The 24,450-nt window shown below is 45.5% G+C and overlaps 1 protein-coding gene across 4 annotated transcripts in view; it reads right to left on the bottom strand.

The window, feature by feature from the left end:
* NKAIN4 (sodium/potassium transporting ATPase interacting 4) overlaps nt 1-24,450 on the bottom strand; it is a 197,818-nt gene that overhangs the window by 8,311 nt on the left and 165,057 nt on the right. The window contains exons 4-7 of one of the 4 annotated variants that reach the window (XM_033963603.1): nt 23,846-24,043; nt 8,142-8,202; nt 4,101-4,185; nt 516-1,853 (exon numbers count right to left, since the gene is read on the bottom strand). In XM_033963603.1, the coding sequence (XP_033819494.1) occupies nt 1,745-1,853; nt 4,101-4,185; nt 8,142-8,202; nt 23,846-24,043 (453 nt within the window). In that variant the 3' untranslated portion in view covers nt 516-1,744. Of the gene's footprint in view, nt 1-515; nt 1,854-4,096; nt 4,186-8,141; nt 8,203-23,845; nt 24,044-24,450 lie in introns of those variants that run through there. The other 3 variants (XM_033963604.1, XM_033963605.1, XM_033963606.1) reach the window with 3 other exon arrangements.

Below are 24,450 nucleotides of genomic sequence, written 5' to 3'. Positions count from 1 at the left end.
AACACCCCTTCATAGCTGCCCTCCCAAGATAACTTTGAGGATAGTGTCAGAAAGATGTTAATGATACTGTCATATGAGGAAAGGAGAATGGAAACAAGTCAGGGAACAGAAGAAGGGTAGAAAATAAAAGGGAGGGGAATACAAAGGGAGCATCAATGGAGAAAGGAGAAGGTGCTGTTGCATTCATCTCACCCAGCAACAACAGCAGAGAGGACAGAACACCAATGGCAAAGGATAAAGAGTCTTTATTAGATGTAACACAATGACTCAACACAATTTGTGTTGTGGCTATAGGGCCTGCCTCAGGAGTCAAAATACTTATGATGATAAATTTCCCTAATATTGGTTTACCTCTATACAGTAGGTATAAATTCAATTAAGTCAGTCAATGCATCAAAATTGACATGTCAGAGTGAACGCTTTCAACTCATCAAAATGGGACTAATAAAGACTCTTTATCCTTTGCCGTTGGTGTTCCATCCTCTCTGCTGTTATTGCTGGGTGCACCTTTTGCAGTTGTGTGTTCTTTTGGATCCTGTTTGTTGCACTCATCTCACCTCCATGAAGCACCATAACACTACAGTCTGTTTAGCTGATATGAAATGGTTACTATCTTTATTGTCTGATCACTATCTCTGCAAGTTCATTTCACACTGGCAGCAGCTGAAGGCTGTAAAATTCATGCCAGTAGTTCAATTGTTTAAGAGAGGCCCTATAGATGGGAGTGTTTTTTGGGGCATGTTATGACTCTTAACTGTACTTCATCAACAGAAGTTGATTTTAAATCATATTAGGAGGATTCAAGTAAAAACATTCTTGAGAAAATAGCCCCTTTACGCTCATCTGTAAAGCATGTGCAGAAATCACACAAATGGGTTGATGCTAAACTTCTTGATTAAAACGATCAGTAACATGGCATAAAAATAATTGTAGGGATGTGAAGGAACTTTGGAGATGGAGGGTACTGGGATATAAGACAAAAGAAAAACATAGGATATATTATTTTGATTTAATTGGCAGAAACATTACAGACACAAAGGAATTGTTTAAAATTGTCACTAAACTAACACTGGGTTTTACTAAGCAGGTTCGAGTCTTCTCAGACAATGCTATTGCTTTGTCATATGTCAGTCGCCAGGCAGGCACCAAGAGGACACAGCCGAGTCTGGAGGCTCGCTTACTGTTCAGGTGGGCAGAGCTTCATCTTCAGGGTCTCTTGGTGGTGCATGTAATGGGAGTGGACAATAACCAGCTGATTTCCTCAGCAGACAGACCACTGAATCCAGGAGAACAGACACTGTCTGCAGCAGCCTTCCAAATCCATTGTTCATTGCTGGGGTCACCCAACATTTCATCTGATGACAACCGCAAGAAACAAGAAAGTGGACCACGGGCCTGCAAGATAAATGCTCTGACGCTCATAGGAGTTCAATGAGTATCAGAGCATTTACCTCACTGCTTGCAGTAAAATTCTCATACGCTGCTTAGTAAAAGGAGCCCTAAGTGATGTTACTTGCTATAAACAAACTCCTCAAGAAGTTTCTCCATATTCTCTGGCTTTATATTTTAGTTCTAAGATAAGTAAATTAAGATTGAATAACAATTTAATTACAGATAATGGAATTCTGTATAACAAAATGGAATATTGCTCTCCTGCTAATATAAACTAGTCAGCTTGTGTCTCTCTTTAAGAAATTGTATGTCTGATATGCTCACTCTTACTTTCCCTTAGATGTATATCCTGCTACAGTAATGCAGATGGCTTCTTCCAACTTTCTGACTGATCTCTATTTATGAGTACTAAACAATTTAGGAGATTTTTCCTGAAGATGATGGTCATATTATAGTAAACCCTATAATTAAAAACAACAAAGATCCGATTACTTCAGTGGCCAATTATACGAGACTTATTGCATTAATTACCCCTCTTTATAAAACCATTAGAAGGATTGGTTAACTCTCAATTACAGGACTATTTGGACCATTTTGCTTTGCTACATGATTCTCAATCTGGCTTCAGGCCTTTATACAGCACTAAACTGTTCTAGCATCACTCCTAGATTATATATTTGGCTCATTTAGCAGAGGACTAAAAGCTTTAGTCATTCAACTAGATCATAAGCAATGTATTTGATTTGGTAGATCATGATATCTTACTTCAAAGTTGGGATTCCTTTGATCTATCTGGGAAAGTCTTACATTGGTTTGAGCAGTGGTGTACCAAGGGTGGGGCGGGGGGGGGGGTGGACTGCCCCGGGTGCACACCTCGGGGGTGCAAAGCCGGCTAGGTCTCGAACCTCCTGGGACCTGCACTTCAGCGCGGCTGCCAGTCCACCCCCATGACCAAGAAAAAGGCTAAGAAGCCTGCAGCAGCAGCAAAAGTGTCCTTTAAGGAACACCCTCCCGATCTGGCTCTATCCCGCCCCCTTCGTGACGCAACCGGACAGAGTTCTCAGCCATTGGTTAACCCAGGCAAGGTCGACCAATGGCTGAGAACACTGTCCGGTGGCGTCAAAAGATAAGTGCTTTCCTTCCTCTAGCACCTTCTGCACTTTATATTTATTGAAATTGACATTAAAAATTTTTACAGCACAAGTCACTTTACCAAGACCAACGATGAATTTATCACCCCAGTAAGGGCATGAAAAATTCTTTAAGTAGTGCCTTGGGTATTTGAGGACTGGTAATTCAATATAAATTTGATATGAATTTGTTTTCTGGCCTCTATCACTGAAATCCTCTTACAATTTCCTACACAAAGCTTATCTCTTTACTGGTATACAGAACTGACCAAAGATTAGAAAGGCTTGTTCTGGGTCTTAGATATCGGGTTCTCAGTCTCTGCTATCTGTAGGTGAACAGCGCAATGCTTTCACACTGGAAATACATCATGATTCCAATTTCTTCAAACAACTGCATTTGTCTTACTAAAGGGATAGATTTGTAATTGAGAAGTGTATTTGCCTTTATGTTGTTCATACAGCAGGTAGATGTGATGAGTTAATGCGAGAGAAATTCTTTGTTTCTATGAGATTCAGATATACAGCACTAAACTCTGCTAATAAGTAGAGAATGACATGGGGAAAAAATTTATCACCGTTCCCACCCTGTCCCCTTGAGTTCAGTCCCCGTCCCTGCCCCATCTGCATGAGCTCAGTCCCCGTCCCTGTCCTGCAAACTGTCAGATCCCATCCGCACAAGCCTCGAATAGTTATGATTTTATACTGAACTTATTTTATTAAAGTATAAAAAGAGAAAATATTCTGTACAATTGTCATTTTATAAACACAAATAATACAGAACAAGGATCAACAAAACCACTTTCTCCTCTCCCTTTCACAAATATCCCGTCCACTATTGTGAAAACTGAACAAACCAAATTACTACAGAATGCTACACAGAAAAATCAAGCTAACTGAATACTTTAGTCACACATGGAAGGAATAGTGTTAGGGGAGAGCAACTAGGGCAACTGCCCCCTGGTCAGAGAGAGTGAGCCCTAAGACAGCTGGAAGCTAAAGAAGCACAGCCTGGGCTTTGCAGTCCCCAGTTATGTCTAATACCAGCTCTGAAATATTCTAATCACAAAATATAAAATAATTTTTTAATCTACATTTTGTTGTCTAGTAATTTTATTCTTCAAGTCACATTGGTCTCAGGCTTTGGTTTTGGGTTCCTTCTGTCTTCATCATGGCATACCTGGCTCCTGAAGGTAAAATAGGCACAAGAGGAGCTGGGGAGGAGACACAGGTGCAATTTTTTAACCACAGGAGCAAGACTTTTCACTGCTCCCGTGGGGCGGTGAAAGGTCTTGTCTCCATTCCTGCAGGGCGGTGAAAAGTCTTGTTCCCATTCCTGCAGTAAACCAGTTGCAAATGTCTCCATTCCTGCAAATTTACTGCGGTGACCACGGTTTACTGTGGTAAACAGTCCCCGTGCCATTCTCTACTAATAAGTATTATCAGCAACAGAGGAGTTCCTTCTTCTGAAACATATGAATACCTGGCTGCAATATCTGACACTATTTGCAAGTACCCTAAGAGATACTTTGCCTTAAATAGTCCCCATTTTTCAACACAGCACCTAGAGCAGATACTTACAGATAGGTTTGCTTGAGCAACAGGTTGTTGGATTTCTCATTGACATGGTACAGAGGAAAGGGATCAAATCCACCAATGAAATCAACTGAAAGAAATTAACATCCAAAGCAAATAAAACTCCCCAAAAATGAAAGATAAGGTGAATGAAGAACGCCTGGAACATGCAATAATGTAATCTCCAAATGGTATAAAACAGAAAGATGAAGATCAATGATTTCTAGGAGATATGGGAGGTTGCAGTTGATACTATCAGAGACCCAAGACCTGGAAACTAAATTCTGGCTAGCACAGCCTATTCCTCTATTTAATGATGCTTTTCAGAATTAAATTCACAATTGGTTGTAACTATCCATTAACAGGGATATACAGATAGGCTCTTTAAAATACCAGAAACTAGTCTTATAAGGCTAAAAACAAAACAACAACAAAAAAACCCTCCCTTTCCTTAGTGTGTTTACCGTGAATGTTTCTTTACTTTTAAAATTGTAGTTCTCCCCTTCTGTTTCTTGTAAGTCAGTATTAACATTAGTATTGTTTTTATGCTCTCTTTGTAAATATTATTTTTAATGTAAATCACTTAGAAATTATATAAGCGTTTAATCAAATTTTTAATAAAACTTGGGGAAAAAAAACCTTTCCTGGGTTTTGCTATTTCCACAGCTACACTGTCATGTCATCCAGTATTGTCAGAGCAGCCCTAGTTAAGGGCTTAACAGCTGTGCACATACTTTTCAGTAGTTCTTGCAGGTCTCTGTGGAAGATCTCTTTTAGGATAAGTATAACATCTTGAAACACATCCGGTTACAATATTCAATCTGAATTTTGATATTAAAGAATAGAACCAGAGGGACGGGAAAGAAACAGCCCATTGCCTGGATGATAAAATCTTCCACTAAAACAGATGAATCCCAGAGCAAAAAGGCAACCTATGGAATGACTTCAGTGTAAAATATTCTTCCCCCCCCTTCAGCCTCTCCCCCCTCCCAAAAATACACTTTGAGAATGAATAGATGTCTCAGAATTTCTAATGTGCAGCACTAAAAGAGGCTTTTCTAAAACCCAGATTTGGTTGGTTCTAGGCCCTTTACTGATTTCCTTCCCCATGTTCAGCTTTCCTGTATACTATAGACCAGTGGTTCCCAACCCTATCCTGGAGGACCACCAGCCAGTCAGGTTTTCAGGATAGCACTAATGAATATGCATGGAACAGATTTGCATGCCTGCCACCTCCATGATATGCAACTCTCTCTTATGCATATTCATTAGGGTTATCCCGAAAACCTGACTGGCTGGTGGTCCTCCAGGATAGGGTTGGGAACCACTGCTATAGACCAGTTGTTCTCAACCCAGTTCTTGGGAAACACCAAGGCAGCCTGGTTTTCAAGGCAGCTACAATGAATAGGCATGAGATAGGTTTGCAAACCAGGCTGGCTTGGCGTGTCCTGCGAACTGGGTTGAGAACCCCTGCTGTAGAATGACTCTAACCCCCTACCCCAAAAACCTCAATTTTTGGCTAATTCAGCAAAGTTGATTCCTTATCATTTTATTCAATTACAGCCTCTCCTATCTCACTTACCCCCCGTCCCTTTTACAAAACCGCGCAAGAGGTTTTTAGTGCTGGCCAGCGCTCTGAATGCTCTGCGTTGCTCTGACGCTCATAGGAACTCTATGGCCATCAGAGCAGTGCAGAGCATTCATTGCACCGGCCAGCGCTAACAACCTCTTGCGGCAGTTTTGTAAAAGGGGAGGTTAATCCCATCTATAATCCAACTAGTTTGTTTCCCTCTCACTATTTTCCTCAATTGGAAGAATAGTTAACAAATGCTTTGAACCCAAACCCAAACCCGGCCAACATGTCAGTTATCTAACAAAAACAAAAACACTGGTGCGAGTCTTTAGTATTTACCTCTTTACAAGTAGACTGAGGCTGAATTTTCTTGCCAAGTTGTACTAAATAAGAAATTGGCTGATCACTAATACGTAATATGCATAACTGACGTTCTCTCTGTTAAATATTCCAGAATCCAATCCCATATCACATTTGTCAATACACTAGCAAAATCCTAATCTCAACCCTGGCTATCATCATCTACTTAAACCTCTCAGTCACATCTTTGCTATTTTTAATTCAAGTTTCCTATTTGAGTGTCCTGTCTGTTCTGATTAGGTTCAGTGCTGGGTGACTCTGGTGTGTGCTTTAGATCAGTGGTTCTCAAACCTGTCCCAGGGAAACACCAGGTGGTAAGGTTTTCAGGATATTCCTAATTAATATGTCTGCATATACCGGAAGTGATAGGCATGCAAATATGTCTCATGTATGTTCATTAGGGATATCCCAAAACCCAAGTGGCTGGTGGTTCCCCAGGACAGGTTTGAGAACCTCTGCTCTAGAAATCATAACAACTACACTTTATGCAGGGCTATGTGTCCCAGAATGCATTAGGATATAGGACAGACACTAAAGTGAGTAAGCAGGAGCTCTAGGGATGCAAGAGCTTTGATCTCCATCACCTGAAACTGGTTACAATATATTAGATGCATTAGAACATCTTATTCTCTCCAGTCTGAAAGCAGGATGCACAAAGTTCTGGCAACACGGTAATAAATACTGTGTTAGGAGAGGTGTTTTTTTTTTGTTTTTTTCATGTGATGTTCAATACAAATAGCATGCTATTTGTGTGGAGTAGCCCAGTGAAAGGGGGGTGGGGGGGTGGAACTGTGCCTGGCGCCTGCTCAGAAGAGCAAATTGATAGGCCTGCAAGCTGCTCCTTCCTCCTGCCAGTAGCCACTGCTCTCCCTCTGAGTTGATCAGCAGTTCTGGTGAGTCCTGCCGGCTCAGCTGATCGCAGCTTCCCCTGCCGGCTCAGCTGATCATGGCTTCAGAGCCAGAAGAGGGATAGCAGTGACTGCTGGCTCAGGTGCAGCTTTTTATTTTGGCCCTACAATGTGCGCAGCTGTTGTGCATGTGTTGTGTGTACTGGACCTACTGGCACACAACTTGTAGCTACAGGCAGCTCCTGACCTGACGGAAAAATTTGTCTGTAAAAAGTGGGTGTTCCATTTTGAGCATTACATGGAGTGTTCATTATAATATTAATGAGCTCCTTGTAATGCATTTGTATAAGGTTGTCTGATCAGTAGCAGACAGGGAGAATGAGCTTCCTTGCGAGGAAGACTTGCTTTCACCAGTCTTACATGCACAGAAAGCTTTTGAGCATTGTAGCCATTCGCTGTAGAAGCTATTTTTTACATATATTTTTTCTCCTGAAAATGTTGTCCATACTTGCTCCCTACATGTTGACCCTGGCAATTACTTTCTACTGCATATGAAAGAAACATTTAAAAAAGGAACTGCAAATGGGAAAGAGAATTACAATGCAGCAGAGTTTGTTCAGCTTCCTGCAGAGATCTTCAAGCGGGAGTGTGAAATATTGATGATTTGCCAGTGTTAATTATTCAGGCTGGCATTTCAACCCTGGGCAGGGCACACTGACAGGAGTTCTTCCAGCTCCACAGAGAGACAAAGTGAAAAATATAATTTATGGCTAATAATCTGAAAACCGCAGCTGGGTTTCAGGTAACCCCATCCTACTTTCCTAATAGTCTGTGACCGTAAAACACTTTTGCCTGAGCAATTCCCGCTGCTTGCTGCTGTAGTTGGAATACATTTCCATCAAAGACTAGGCTGTTATTATTTCTTGATTTTTTTTTCACAGCTGTGCAGAGAGATCCGAGAAGTAGGACGAGGGAGGAGAGGGAACACAAATTTTGGAAGAATGCTGTTTGTATGCTAGTCAAGTAGTGAGAATGACGTCTTGATTGAAAGAGCCACTTGGAGTTTGGGAGAGAGGGTGAAATGACAGGCTCTTGTAACATTAACGTTATATTTATTTACCAGATTTATTAAATGCCCTATTTTAAAGAACTTCACTGGTATTGGTCACGTCTGTCATCACTCTGTGCTGCTCCCCACCCCACTCAAAAACCTAAAACTGAGCATGAGAAGTTCCCTAGGCTGGAGCTCCACGGCCTAGTACTTACAGCTGTCTTCCTCCTCTGTAAAAACACTGATGACATAACAGGCATAGACGAATCCCACCAGCTAAAAAAAAGAAGAAAAAATGTAATTCAGTAAGGCTTAAGAGCCATGTGAAATTGTATGCGATTCTCACACTGGAATAGCAGGAGGTACTGTGGATCAAGAGTGTGGTACATTGGCAAAGCAGTGTTTGAAGGTATCAGTACTGAAATAATAATTTCCAAAGGGCACATTTGAGTGAGATATATTGACAACTTTGGGGTGTGCAAGTCTCAATACTAGAATTCCAGGTAATGCTGCAGGGTAGTAGAGAAGTGTACTGGTAGAACATAAAGGAGAGTCTCAATAGTGAAACAGCAGGGTAAGGTCTGGCTTATTTATGAACAGCAAAATATTTACATATCCACACACACTTATCACTCACTAAAAATAATACATTATGGAAATTTTGCAAATGCCTCTCAGAAGGTAGTTTTACAAAATCTGTTTCATTGTCCTGAGTTCAACTTCAGAATTCCTTTATTATGATTTAAAGGACACAGGAATTAAAAAAAAAAATACTATAAGATCAAATTGCAAGAAGTTAAAATATAAAAACCACTCCAGATGAATATTGCTTTACATAGAGGAATGGAGTGACATTACGTTAGAGCTCTAAAGTCATGAGACAGAGTTAAGTTTTTAGATTGGAAGTATTTGATTTCCTGATAATTAGATTGGTTATGGTTTCCTCAGTAATCGTTGTCAGGTGTTGGCATTCCTTGCCCAGTGACAGATTAAAAAGAAATGATGGGCAGGTGACTGAGGCCTAGATTCTTTTAAAAACATGTAAAAAACTGATGGGTCGCTGTCGCAGCTGTTAGAGTAGCGATTTTAAAAATTTGCATGTGCCCATCGCTGGTGTTAATGATGGACACATGTAGAATAAACAAAAAAAAACAACAACAAAAAAAAAAACAACAGCGGGAGAGATGCCCAATCTCTCCTGCCCAACCCCCCCCCCCCCCTTTTTCCCAATCTCTCCCACCGCCAACCAACATACACCCCAACCCCCCTCGGCAGCAGGAGAGATGCTCATGTTCTCTTGCCACCACGTAACACCCCCTCCCCCTGTGCCTCCGACAACCCCCACCGTCTCCCCCTTACATTACTTTAGATAGCTGGCTGGAGGGATGTCTACTCCCTCCAGCCAGCTGGCCCACCTCTTCAAAATGACAGGCTTTCCCCTCCCTGGTGCATCCTGAGGCTCTGATTGGCCCAGGTTGTTTAAGGCCCCTCCTATGGGCCAATCAGAGCCTTAAGCCCCTCCCCAGAAATGTTTATTATTGAGCTCTGTCCTCCCTAACCAGACAGGAAGATATTGACTAAGGCAAAATAATACAGAAAGCAGGGCATGACCTTTAGCTACTACTGAAAAAAGATGTATTATATCTAAAATTCATGCCCTGCTTTCTGTTACAATCAGGTACACTAGGTATTTCCCTGTCTCCTAATGGCACAATCTAAGGGACCTTTTACTACTAAGCTGTGTTAGCTATGCTTTGTTAGGTGCTAATGTGTGCCTAATGCAGCAAAATGGCCTAACAGGACATGCTAGAGTGACCTGCATTGGTTTTGCCATCTGCACATGCTAAACAAGTGGTATTTTGGGGGGGTATTGTTTGGGAGGGGTCATGGATGTTATAATCAGCTAGCATGCTGACATTACCACTGTGGTAACTAGTTAGTGTATCCAAAATGTGGGAACTTTTAGCGCTTCCTAAATAGAAGCGTCCTGCATTATTTTTTTGAAATAGCCATATGCTAATGCTAATGCTAGTGCATGGTCATATATTCAAGAAATAGAAAAAAAGGCCTTTCTAATGGCTACATTAGAAATGAGGCCCGCATAAAGATGCATTAAATCCATTTCTTAGCACAGCTTAGAAAAACAGTCCCTACATTTGTACCTGAGACAAAGTAGGGTTAAGGAATATTCCCAAGGTTAAAAGAAGATATGCCTATTGAAGTGGGCAAATCCATCACACCCGGAAGCAGAAAAGTATTCTGGGGAACTTACACTGATATTTGTTGCTATGGGTCATAGACGTGCATTACTCGCACCAGTTGCCCTTTATTTTATACTGAACTGGGGATTATCAGGGGATTTCCCTCTTTTCCAATTTAACAGTATTTATTTTGATCCATTCTGAAGGTTGAAAGACTCCTAGTGCAGGCTTAGTTGCTGAAACATGACTGTGTTGAGTCCTTACAAAATGTGGATTTGAGATTACCCGATAAACTCTTGCTGCTTTGTTACTGTTGGCATCCTCGTTTGTTGAGACCTCACTTTCCTTGTGGTGTTGCTGCTACACTGACAGATCAAGCAATACAAAAAGTAAGGGATGACGTCTTTATGTCCATTTCTTAGGAAGAGGTCAAAAGTGATTTGGGGAGAAAAATCACACCTGTTCCTAAAGTATCTAGACAACTGATCCTCTCTTCTCTCTCCCCTCTATAGCGATTAACTTGTTCTATTGATCACTCTCTCCTCAAAAATGGATTTCATGTCCTATTAACCCTCTTTCTTCCTCCCCTCTTAAAGTCAATCAATTTGTACCTTTGCTTAATCTTTGTAAACCGCATAGAACTTCACGGTATTGCGGTATATAAGCTGTTATTATTATTATTAAAAAGGAGATAGAAGAAGCCCGATTCTATAAATGGTGCCACACTGCCAACACCTGGTGATCTACAGAGAGGGGTTCCGGCAGGAGGGATTGGGCACCCTTCTGCCGGCAATCTACAGGGGAGGGTTTCCAACAGGAGGTATTGGGCATCTCTCCTGCTGCTTTCGTTTAGGAGAGGTTGGGGGGGGGGGTGTTCCAGGCAGGAGAGACTGGGCATCTCTCCTGTTGACTTTGTTCAGGGGGCGGGGGGAGGAACGGGACGAGACTGGTGAATGCAGCCACAGCTGCTAAACTTATCATAGCAGGGAGATTCCTTACTGCGATAAGCTTAGCAGCAGAGTCTACTACAACCCGATTCTCTAACCGGCGTCTGTAACATGGATGTCAGTTGGAGAATCAGGTTCACTGTAGGAGGGCTTAGGCCCAATTCTATATAGGACACCCATCAGCTTCTGAGACTGGGTGTCCTATACAGAATCCAGGCCTTCATGCTCCAATTCTCACAGAATTCCAATGAGTGTCGGAGCAGTGTTAGAGCATTTAGCGTCCCGGGCCACAGTAGAAACGTTACTGCAGCTTAGTAAAAGAGAGCCTAAATTATATGACGGCACAGCTATATTTTTTTTCATTGTGATTTAACTTAGTAATTGTTAGTTTATTGTCATCATTATCTGTTTTCATTTTTTCATATTGTATGGCATTTGTTCTGAGATTTGATGTATAGTGTCTAACTGTAATCAATCAAGATTTCTGAATTAACAAAACATATTTTTACATAAAAGAAAATTTAAAAACATGCAATGAATATTCTCTCCATACACCAAAACAGACCAAATAGCACAGTTACTTACCGTAACAGGTGTTATCCAGGGACAGCAGGCAGATATTCTCACATGTGGGGTGACGTCATCTACGGAGCCCCAGCGCGGACAGCTTTTCAAGCAAACTTGATTGAAGTTTCAAGTTTGCTATGCTGCACCACTCATGTGCATGCCTTCTTGCCCACTAGAGGACGCATCCCCACCTCGTGGTCCTCAGTTCCATAGCCAGCAAAGAAGCCATCCCCGGGGAGGAGGGCGGGTTGTGAGAATATCTGCCTGCTGTCCCTGGATAACACCTGTTACGGTAAGTAACTGTGCTTTATCCCAGGACAAGCAGGCAGCATATTCTCACATGTGGGTGACCTCCAAGCCAACCAAAAAAGGGCAGGTGGGAGGATGGCAATTTAGGAAAACAGATTACGCAAAACCGACTGGCCAAATCGGCCATCGCTTCTGGACAACATATCCAGACAATAGTGGGAGGTGAAAGTATGAACCGAAGACCAAGTGGCAGCCTTGCATATGTCCTCCACAGGAGTAGACCGGAGGAAAGCGACAGAAGCTGCCATCGCTCGGACTTTATGTCCCGTGACCCGACCATGCAGCTCGAGACCAGCCTGAGCGTAGCAAAAAGAAATACAAGCAGCCAACCAGTTACACAAGGTGCGCTTGGAAACAGGACGTCCCAACCGATTAGGGTCGAAGGACAAAAATAATTGAGGAACCTTCCGATGAGACTGAGTGCTTTGAAGATAAAAAGCCAACGCTCTCTTACAGTCAAGTGTGTGAAACGCCACCTCGCCAGGATGCGAGTGGGGCTTCGGAAAGAACACCGGAAGAACAATGGACTGATTGAGGTGGAAATCAGACTCAACCTTTGGCAAAAATTTAGGATGGGTGCGAAGAACCACCTTGTCATGATGGAACACAGTAAAAGGTGGGTCCGCAACCAAAGCCTGCAGCTCACTAATCCGACGCGCGGACGTGAGCGCAAGTAAAAAGATCACCTTCCAAGTGAGAAACTTAAGATGGGATTTGTCAATAGGCTCAAAGGGAGGCTTCATCAGCTGAGCCAAGAACACATTGAGATCCCAAACTACAGGAGGAGGTTTCAGAGGAGGATGAACATTCACAAGACCCCGCATGAAACGAGTCACCAGAGGATGAAGAGAGAGAGACCGACCCTCAAGATGCCGATGGAAAGCAGCAATAGCACTGAGATGCACCCGAATGGAAGTCGTCTTCAGCCCAGACTTGGACAAATGCAACAAATATTCCAGAACCGAAGACACCGGAACCGAACTCAGATCCAGATGGTGCGAGGAACACCAAGATGAAAATCTGGTCCACTTCTGGGAATAACAAAGCCGAGTCAAGACCTTGCGCGAGGCTTCCAAAATCTCCCTGACAGACTGAGAAACAGAAACCGAAGGGGAAAGGAACCAAGCCGTCAGATGCAATGACTGAAGATTGGGATGCAACAGCGAACCCCGACTCTGAGACAGCAGAGAGGGAAACACAGGTAGAAGCAGAGGCTCCCTGACACTGAGTTGAAGGAGCAGGGAGAACCAATGTTGACGAGGCCAACGAGGCGCAATGAGAATCATAGTGGCTCTGGACGATTTGAGATGAACCAACGTCCTCAAGATCAGAGGGAAAGGAGGGAACGCGTAAAGGAACCTCTCTCCCCAGTCGAGAAGAAAGGCATCGGCCTCAAGACGGTCCGGGGAGTACATCCGAGAACAGTAGAGGGGCAGTTTGTGGGTCTCCGGGGAGGCAAACAGATCCACCTGAGGCGTCCCCCAGTGGTCGAAGACCTCGTGTAGAACTCTGGAGTTTAGCGACCATTCGTGCGGCTGGAGAAGACGACTGAGTTTGTCGGCCAGACAATTCTTCTCTCCCTGAATGTAAACCGCCCGAAGGAAGATGTTCTGGGAGACCGCCCATTCCCAAAGGCGCAGGGCTTCCCGGCACAGGGACCAAGAGCCCGTCCCTCCCTGCTTGTTCACATAGTACATTGCCACTTGGTTGTCCGTCCGCACGAGGACTACCTGATCGTGCAGCAGGTGGCAGAACGCTCGAGCCGCCAGAAAAATGGCACGAAGCTCCAACACATTGATGTGACAAAGACGGTCCTCCGCTGACCATAGACCTTGAGTCCACAGACCGTCGAGATGAGCCCCCCACGCGTACTCCGAAGAGTCCGTGGTCAGGACCTTGCGATGCGGAGGGACGAGAAAGAGCAAACCCCCGGAAAGATTGGAAGAGTTGGTCCACCAACGGAGCGAGCGTCTCAAGGAAGGAGTCACTGTTACAGGAAAGGAGAGCGAGTCCCGGGTCCTGACGCCACTGGGAGGCCAAGGTCCACTGAGGAAGCCTCAGGTGCAAGCGGGCGAACGGTGTGACATGCACCGTCGACGCCATATGGCCGAGGAGAACCATAAGACGCTGTGCCGACACCGAAGACTGCAGCGAAATCTGGGAACTCAGGCGAAGCAGGGCCTCCAACCGCGGAGGCGGGAGGAACGCCCGTAGGCACACCGTGTCCAGCACGGCCCCGATAAACTGAAGGGATTGAGCTGGGCACAACTGAGACTTGGGAAAGTTCACTTCGAACCCCAGACGTTGAAGGAAGATGATAGTCTGTCGGGTCGCTGAGATAACCCCCTCCCTGGAAGAGGCCTTGATCAGCCAGTCGTCCAGGTAGGGAAAGACCTGCAGACCCTGAGACCGCAGGGCCGCTGCAACAACTACCATACACTTCATGAAGACTCGAGGGGACGAAGCCAGCCCAAAGGGGAGGACCCGATACTGAAGGTGCAAGTCTCCCACTTGGAATCGAAGAAACTTGCGGAAGGCGGGATGCACCGGAACATGAGTATAAGCCTCCTTCAGGTCCAGGGAGCACATCCAGTCCCCTGCTTCCAACAGAGGGTACAGGACCGGAAGCGACAACATACGGAACTTCTCTCGGACCAGGAACTTGTTGAGCTTCCGGAGGTCCAAAATGGGGCGCAAGTCCCCGGTCTTCTTTGGGACCAAAAAATAACGGGAGTAAACCCCCCGTCCCCGTTGGGTGCGGGGCACCGGCTCCACTGCCCGAAGTCTCAACAAGGCCCTGGCTTCCGAGGGGAGAAGAGGAAGCTGATGTCGAGTGGAAGGAGCTGCGTCCGGCAGGCTTTCCGCCGGCGGCGTCAAGAAGTAACCCTCCGAGATGACCCGGAGTACCCAAGCGTCCGAAGTTATCTGAGCCCACGCGGAATGAAAGGCCCGCAATCGGCCCCCGATGGGAAGCGAGCTCGGCGTCAGTGCGGAGGGGGCCTGCCCCCATCCGCGCAGCACGTCAAAAATACGGCACGGGTTTAGACGCCCCTTGCGCCTGAGGCTTCTGGTGGGACGCTCTGTTCTGCTGAGCGGCACGCCGAGGCGGAGGTCTGGAAAACGCCGCCGTAGACTTCTGCGGGTAGCGCCGCGGAGGCGGTCTGAACGGCTTTGGAGTCGCCACCCGGGGTTTGGGACGGACCAAGGAGGCGATGGAGCGCTCATGTTCCGACAGGCATTTGGTCGCCGCCTCAAGGGATTCATCAAACAATTCAGAGCCGACACATGGCAAATTTGCCAGGCGCTCCTGCAGATTCGGGTCCATATCAACCGTGCGGAGCCACGCAAGACGGCGCATGGCCACCGCAAATGCAGAGACCCGGGAGGACAACTCAAAGGCGTTGTAAATCGCATGGAAAAGATACAGACGCAGTTGAGACAAGGAGTCCATAAACTTTCCAAAGTCCTTCTTATGGGAATCCGGCATGACCCCATGATAATGGGGCATCGCCTTCACCATGTGTCGCAAATAGGACGAAAAGGTGAAGGCATAATTAAGGACCCTGTTTGCCATCATTGAATTGTGGTAGAGGCGACAACCAAACTTGTCCAGGGTCCGCCCCTCCCGCCCAGGCGGAACCGCAGCAGAGACCCGAGAAGGCTGCGATTTTTTCAACGCCGACTCGACCAACAAAGATTGGTGGGACAACTGTGCCTTCTCGAACCCCTTACAGGGGATTGTACGGTACTTCGACTCCATTTTTGAAGGAACCGCCGTGACGGTCAGAGGGGAGTCCAAGTTCCTCAGAAACGTCTGGTGAAGGACCTTGTTCAAAGGCAGACGCGGAGACTCTCACGGAGGAGATGGCAGATCTTGCTCCTCCAAAAACTCCTTAGTATACTGGGATCCCGACAGAAGATCGAGATCCAATGCCCTCCCCATGTCCAGAACAAATTTCGAAAAGGACGAGGGCCTCGAAGGCGGGGAAGGAGAACAGGAGGCCCGCGCCACCAAAAAGGATGGGGAAGCCTCACGGGAATACCGGGGTCGACCAGTGCCAGACTCCGAGCCCCAGGAAGCCCCACCAAACGACTTCGTTGGGGTCGGAGACCTCCGATGCCCCGAGGACCCCCTCTGGGAAGTCCCCGGGGTACGAGGCACCGAGGCAAGCTCCCTCTCCTTTGGCGAGGTGTCCCTCAAAAGCCCCCCTTAAGAGGAATGGAAAAGCCTCGGATTATCGAGGCGGAGCTCCGAGACGCGCAAGGTCTCCGTCCGGGTCAGCGAGGAGCGACCGGGTCGTCGAGGAGAGCCCCGATGGCGTTTGGGCTTTCTCGCCCGACGCTTCGCCCGAGGCCGACCCGAGGGCAACGAGCCCCGGGAGGACCTCGACGAGGAAGAGGTGGAAGAAATCCGCCGAACCCTCCGCACCTTGTCCCGAGGCCACACACTCCGCTCAGGCTGGTCTACTACCGAGGTTGAGGGCAAGGACGGGGTCGAGGCCTAGGCCACCCCGGGGGTCGAGGCCGGGGCCGAGGCAGTCGAGGCGGAAGCCGGCTGCAGATGCGCGAGGGCGCCTGACAGCTCCGAGGCAATCAGCGCTCGGAGCAAGTCCTGAAAAACAGGGACGGCCAGCATGGACGGTAAGTCCGGGGACGGCGGGTGCTCCCTCGAGGGCGACCTCGGTCTCGAGTATTCCCGCGGGGCACCTACCTTCGACGCTCGGGGAGGGGCCGAGGACGACCCACCCGCCCCCATCAAGGAGCCCGAGGATGGCTTCTTCGATGACCCTGGAACAGAAGACTGAAGTGAGGACTTACCCACCGTCGACTTCGGGGTCGAGGACGCAGGCTTCGACGAGGAAGGCTGTCGCGGCGAGGTCGAGGGAGTCGAGGCCAAGGTCAAGGCCGGGGCCAAAGCCGAGGCCGACGTCGAGGCCTTCCCCACCGCAGGGTCCACAGCAAAGAGCTCCGCCATTCGGGCGCGACGGCGGCGGAGAGCTCTCGGCTGAAAAGTCGAGCACCGAGTACAAGAGTCAGTCGGATGCTCGGCGCCCAGACAAAGCAAGCACCACCGGTGAGGATCGGTAATAGAAAGCAACCGATCACACCGGGTGCATTTTTTTAAGCCCGTCAAAGGGCGGGACATGAAGCAAAGAACCGGCCGGGAACGAACGAGGTCCCGCGGTCGCGGCTTCCGGTAGCCCCCGGAGCCGAACGAAATAACTTTTTTTTTTTTTTTTTTACAAACACGAAAACGCGACGAGAAAAAAACAAAGAAAACACAGCGACCGAGAGAAAACAATCAGTCGCGGTGACAGAAGGCCAAAATGCACGGAGCAGAAAACGAACAGGGCTTCTGGCTCCGCGGAAAAAACAGAACTGAGGACCACGAGGTGGGGATGCGCCCTCTAGTGGGCAAGAAGGCATGCACATGCGTGGTGCAGCATAGCAAACTTGAAACTTCAATCAAGTTTGCTTGAAAAGCTGTCCGCGCTGGGGCTCCGTAGATGACGTCACCCCACATGTGAGAATATGCTGCCTGCTTGTCCTGGGATAATACAATGTCATAATATTTATTTTTTTTTCTGACTAGAAGAGAATGCCAAGAAAGCAAGTCAAGTGAACTGATGGGCAGTTAAAAAAATTATTATACATTTCTCCCTCCATATTCATGGGGGTTAGGTGCAGAGCTGGCCCGCGAATAGGGAAAGATCACGAATAATTTTTTGGGCCGGCTCCGACCCACCCCCGCCTCCCTCCTGAATCCCCATCTCTTGCCCTGTACAAAGCCATCATAAAAATGGCTGCCGTGAGTTTCCGTTGTAGTCGGGAACTCACGGCAGCCATTTTGATGATGGTTCTGCACGGGGCAGGAGCATAGGAAGATCGCTCCTGCCCCGCATCACCGTTAGACCACCAGGTAAGGTCCGGGGAGGTTTGGGCAGCCTGCAAAAAGAAGAAGAAAAAAATTGCGAATAATCAAATTCGCGAGTAGGGAAACCACGAATCCGGAGGGAGAGCTATACTGTATGTTTGGCCTTTGCTGCCTGTTAATAAATCTGTTTGAGCATTATCCCAGCAAATAGAAGTGTTCATGGAACTGACCATGGTGCTGAACAGAAAGCCTGCCAGGACACAGTTCTCCTCTATTTGCATCAATTAAACAAGTCTGTGGATGCAGTGCTGGTTTAGGGTTGTTGAGGCCCTGTACAAAAAGTTATTTGGGATCTAATAGAGGCTAAGGGGCTCATAATAAAAAAATTAATACGTCTAAAAACCCCAAGTGCCGATAATTGAAACAGGTTTCAGATGTATCTAAAAACAGCTTAGACTTTTTCAGTGCTGATGTACGTCCAGAGCTGAAAGGGGCGTTTTAGGAGGAGTGGTGAGGGCAGGATTTGGGCAAGACGTGGGCCGATCAAACGGCAGGACGTACAAGTAGATGATTCTCAAAATATATATATATATATATATTTTGGATGTATTTTTCGAGAATGGACTTTTGATGCTGCTGACTTTGGGCGACTAGCGACTTAGGCCCAAAACAGACTTAGACGTATTTTTTTATTATGCCCCAACACAGTTTCATAATCTACATGCAAATTAACATTTTTTCAATATCATTTTTATTGGTTCAGTGTCAGAGACTGTAATACATAAATAACCATCAAAAATGTATCAAACATATTTAATACTATACATCAAAGCATAATGAGAATAATAGTAACTGACACATGGCAATGCTGAAGTTTGGAAACATATTCCCCATTTGTTCAAAAATCTCCCCCCTCCCCTACAGTGTGTGTACCCTACTTGACAATAGTATAGGAGTATCAGAATTAGGCAGCCGAGATCACTCCTCCAAATCCGCCATCAGTTACAGTTGCACCCCAAGCCTATTTCTTTGACAGACAATGAAGACTAGACCATAATTTACTTATATTTCTTGATGTTGACATAGAAATGTCTTGCATAGTTCTTTGTATTTAGTCCATTCTCCAACCTTATGACCATGTGTTTGGAGCTCAAATGATCAAGTTCACACATCTTCCTGATCCAACATTGGATTTGTGAGGAGTCAGCTGAAGTCCAGAATTGTAACACTTTTCAAACCGGTCCTCTGTCCTGAATGACCTCCTCCTTCCTCCTGCAACTGGAGTGACTGCATGCTTACCTCTCCAACCCCCATCTCTCTTGCAGTCTGCCTATAGCCCCTTCCCCTGCTGCCTCTGGCTGGCATTACTTCAAAAATGAATGTGATTGTTTGGCAGACTGGATGGACTACACAGGTGTTTATCTGCCATCATTTTTCTATCTTAGTATCCCAGATGAGCACAGTTTGTAAAGGATGGAGAATTTTTACCAGAGCCACCACCACCATATACCACACTAGTTTTCTTAGAGTAAGATGGCGGCAGCATGTTCACGTCTATTTAAATAAGTTAATCCTTTGATCAAAACAGCTGAGTCCCCTACACCCCGCCGCCATCTTACTCTAAGAAAACTAGTGAGGTGTATGATGGTGGCGGCTCTGGTAAAATATTAATATTCTTTGAAATCCAGCATTGTTTTTTGAGAAATTGTAATGCTCTGGGGGTTGAAATTTGAATTAATAAACTAACCGATTGATTTGACACTTTGTCCATAGGGGGACCCTTGAGAGAGCAAAAGTGAAACATGTCGGGTCTAATGTTTCACGGGCTGAGCCAAATGAGCGAGAAATAAACAAGATAAGTAATATATTTAAAAATTAAGCACACATACAGTATTTATTACAATATACAAAGTGGTTTATGACAAAAGATTTGGTAAAACTTAAAAGTGAGCATTGATGATCTGGCACGTAAAGCTTGCCGCTATGAATGTTTAACTGAGTGCTGAGGCTCTGAAAATCTCATATCACTAATAATAAAACCCTAAGCACGCATGCACACTCCTACCTGCGTGATCCGTGATTCATAGCTCCGTGGCCGGCAGAGAAATTTTAAAGCGTGCGGCGCGTGTGCATCCGGCACATGTACACGTTCAGAGTGTGCACGCATGCCAGTTTGCTATGAGTGGCAGTTTACTTTATCCAGCAGCAGTTACTATGTGCCGGTTGCCCTTTCCAACACAATGCGTGATTTAAAAAAAAAAAAAAAGAAAGGTAGGTGAGAGAAGGGGCATGATAATTGACAGACTGGCAGAAATAGAGACACACACACAGTGAAAGACAGGCAGGTGGGAGTGAAAGACACACACAGAAGGCCAGGGGGCCAGGGAGAGAGATTGAAAGAAAGAAAAAAAAAAAAAGAGTCAGCGGACAAGGAGAGAGAGACACACACATAAAAAAAGACAGACAGACAGTGGCCAAGGAGAGAGACAGCAAAAAAAGACAGACAGACAGAAAGCAGCCATGGAGAGAGAGAGACAGAAAGAAAGAAAGAAAAACAGACAGACAGAAAGTGGCCAAGGAGAGAGAGAGAGAGAGACAGAAAGAAAGAAAGAAAGACAGACAGAAAGTGGCCAAGGAGAGAGAGAGACAGAAAGAAAGACAGACAGAAAGCGGCCAAGGAGAGAGAGAGAAAGAAAGACACACATATCTATTCTAGCACCTGTTAATGTAACGGGCTTAAAGATTAGTACTGGTACAAATAAATAGTGCTGGAAAAAGGGATTTTTTTGTCACTTGCTGTCGTGCACATAAGTTCTTCACCCCCTAAACTATACTGTTCCTTTGGGTTTTTGCAGCCCAAATGCATGACTTTGCATTTCTTAGCATTAAATCTTAGCTGCCAAATTTCAGACCATTCTTCAAGCTTCGCTAGGTCTTTCTTCATGTTATTCACATCATCCGGGGTGTCTACTCTATTGCAGATTTTGGTATAACCCGCAACATCAGTTCTGTGGTCAAAGCCTCTTTTTACAGACTGCGTCAAATACGTTCTATTTCAAAATTTCTCTGTGCAAAATCTTTAAATATATTAATTCATTCATTAATTATTGCTAAACTTGATTATTGTAATGCTTTATTCAAAGGAATGGCCCAAAAAGAAGTCCGAAGATTACAGATCATACAAAATACTTCAATTAAATTAATTACTGGGGCCAAAAAATTTGACCATGTAACCCCTTTATTACAAAAAGCACATTGGCTCCCAGTGGGACATCGAATTTTATATAAGTTATCGTTACTCACCTTTAAATCTTTATCATCCAAAACTCCATCATTCATTTATAAAGTTCTAATCCCATACACTTCTCAAAAAACCTTACGATCTAATCAGCAACTTTTATTAGTTGTTCCCTCTCTCAAAATCATAAATACCAGAAGACAGTATATTTTCTCAGTCACAGCACCACAAACATGGAATTCTCTCCCTCTTTATTTAAGGGAGGAGAAAAACCTCGACAAATTTAAAAGCCAACTTAAGAGTTTTCTTTTTATAGACGCTTTTAATCCTTAATTGAATTGCTAATTACTCTATACAATTCCCTTTTACTTCAGTCAGCTATATATTTATTTTGTTTTCCCATCCATTCTGTGTATTTACCCTTAATTATCCCCCCTTTCCTATTATAAATTGTATTTCTTCCCCTTCTTTCCCAATGTTTCATGTCCAAATTTGTCTAGTTTGTTTTAAATTGATTTTAAATATTTTTATTATATTCTTGTTAATCTTTTATTATGTATTTTCTGTAAATGTAAATCGCTTAGTAGTTACGATAGGCGATTAATCAAATATTGAATAAACCTTGAAACCTTGAAATCTTATCTGGCAGCCCTTCAGCAATATCGCTTATTAAAATGTTAAAAAGAACAGGCCCAAGAACAGAACCTTGAGGCACACCCTTTCCTTACTTTTGTGGAAAAATCTTGAAAAAGCAGTAGCTTTGCTTCCTCAAATTTACTTCCTCAAATTTGCTTCCTCAAATTTCAATACTGACTTTGTAAGTATTGAATAAGGATTTGCTCATTAATAGTGTAATTCAGAAATTTGACGTCGGAGAGAAGGTTCTGGGCCAGCCAATCGCTGCCTGGCTGCTCCAGAACCTTCTCTCCAATGTCAGAATTGACTTCGGGTGATGGGAGGCTTGAGGGCTGGCTGTGTGCCATCGCTGGTGGTGAGGGGAGGAATGGAGCGTGTTGGGTGGCAGGGTCGGCTTCGGGGGTGGGCCAGGAGGAAGCGGTGGCAGTGGTGATTTCAGCAGAGGTCAGGCAGGGAGAGAGGAAGAAAAAGTTGGGGGAATGGAGTTTGTCAGGTGGCAGTGTTGGGTGGCAGTGTTGGCTTCAGGGGTGGGGCAGGGAGGCAGGGAGAAATCGGCGGCAGTCAGTGGTTTCAGCATGGGGGCAGGCAGGGAGAGAGAAAGAAAAAGTTGGGAGGAGGAATGGAGTGTGTCGGGTGGCAGGATCGGCTTCAGGGGTGGGGCGGGGAGGCAGACAAGATTAACCTCTGAACAATCAACCTCAATAGTATCAAAACAATCCACTAATATTCCCGGAAGAAGCCGATACTCTCAGTGAAAAGGGTCCTGTAGGGAACGGATCATTAACAGAGATAAGTTGGTCTATGGTTTATAATTCTCTATAATGTTAGAACCTGGGAGGTTGAGTAAAGTGTCTACTTGACAGATATTATCAACAGCACGCAGGATAAGAGTTACATATGCTAAATTATGCATATGAATTATTAGATCTTATATGTTCACTTTTAATGGGTGTATTTTTACAGCACTAGCATAGTCTCAAAAAACATCTGGGAGGTTTTTTAGAATCAATGATAGAAAGCCGGAACCAATAAGTCTCGGACTAAAGTTTACCTTTCCGAGCGGGTTTCTGAGATTCTTCCTCCCAGTATTATGAGACAATAACTCAGATGCTGCAATAAAAAAGAACCCAATTTGGCTTGTGCAGCGTTTGGATGGGTCTGGGGTGGAGTTTGGGCGGGGGTACTCAGTTGGTATTTGTTAAGCTTAGGGGATACTTGGCTTGAAAAGGCTGAGAAACATTGGACTAGATCAGGGATCTCAAAGTCCCTTCTCGAGGGCCGCAATCCAGTCGGGTTTTCAGGATTTCCCCAATGAATCTGCATTGAAAGAAGTGCGCGCACATAGATCTCATGCATATTCATTGGGGAAATCCTGAAAACCCGACTGGATCGCGGCCCTCTAGGAGGGACTTTGAGACCCCTGGACTAGATGAACCAAACTGGTCTTTACCTGTAATTTGTTACTATGTTACAAAAGAGATTTTTGTTTTCAGAGACTAGAACCTAGAGGAGATTTCACATCAAACTTGTCATTGAGAATAATCCTGTCACAACTGCTCACCATCTAAGAGTGAACTAAAGGTGCTGATACCATTATCTTTCACACAAACCCTATGGACAGCGGCATAGTAAGAGGGATGGACGGGGTGGGGGTGGGAGGGGTGGACTGCCCTGGGCACCATCTTGGTGGGGGCCCCAGCATCTCTCCTCCTCTGCCCCTGCTCTGCCCTGCCGCGCATGTGCCTTCAATTCCCCTCCACCCTACCTCTAGCTCCTCCAGGCATGACAGCAGCTCTAACCTGCTCCTCGCGCTGGCCTCGATGCTCCCCGCTGACATCACTTCTGGGTCCCATGACAATGAAGTAACATCAGAAGGAGAGTCAACACCAGCGCAGGCAGCAAGTTAGAGATGTTGTTTACACCAGGGAAGCTAAACAGTTACGGGAGAAAGGAAGGGGAGTGTGCATGGTGGGGAAGGAGCGGGGATGGGGGTGGAGAAGAGGATGAGGGGGGGCACAATTGCTCCGGGCACCTCCGACCCTCACTAAGCCACTGCCTATGGAGACTTAAGCATGTATGAGTTGGGCCATTTATATAATAGACTGTCTATATAGCACATACATATGCATCATAAGGAAATTCTTACCGCCACCAGGATCTGCAGTGAGCTTTGCATGACCTCGATGTACTGGTATTCCAAGGTGCAGCCCACCACTGAAATGTATGAGTGACTTTCCAAGCTCTTCATGCCAACCATAGGTGCCTCGTTCCGTACACAGCCTGGACCATGCTCACTCCACCAAGACTGGTGCTGGGAGATGTTAAAAGTTAGAAGCTCAGTGTCCTGGGGATGGGCAAAAAATTATTATTATGATAGATTTATCTCACTCGTTTCAGTAGTAGTTCAATATGAGTTACAGTATATTTATGTACAGGAGGTATTTTAGTGTCCCTGGAGGACTTAGGTTAAGTGGCTAGTGCAAGGTCACCAGGAGCATCAATAGGATTTGAAAACTGACTAGTTCTAAATATTCCTGCTAAAATCTTCAGACAATCTGTACATTTCTCTCTGGACTTGAGACACTCTGGGAGCAAACAACGGTGTCAGGTCAAAAGCGCGCCGGGACAAAGGCGCACCCAGACAATTGAGCGCAGCGTGGAGGTGCGCGCCGCAGAAAATTACTGTTTTTAGGGCTCCGACGGGGGGGCGTGGGGGGAACCCCCCCACTTTACTTAATAGAGATCGCACCA

This window comes from Geotrypetes seraphini, chromosome 11, assembly GCF_902459505.1.
Source record: "Geotrypetes seraphini chromosome 11, aGeoSer1.1, whole genome shotgun sequence".
NCBI lineage: Eukaryota > Metazoa > Chordata > Amphibia > Gymnophiona > Dermophiidae > Geotrypetes > Geotrypetes seraphini.
This window is presented reverse-complemented; position numbering and strand designations above follow the sequence as displayed.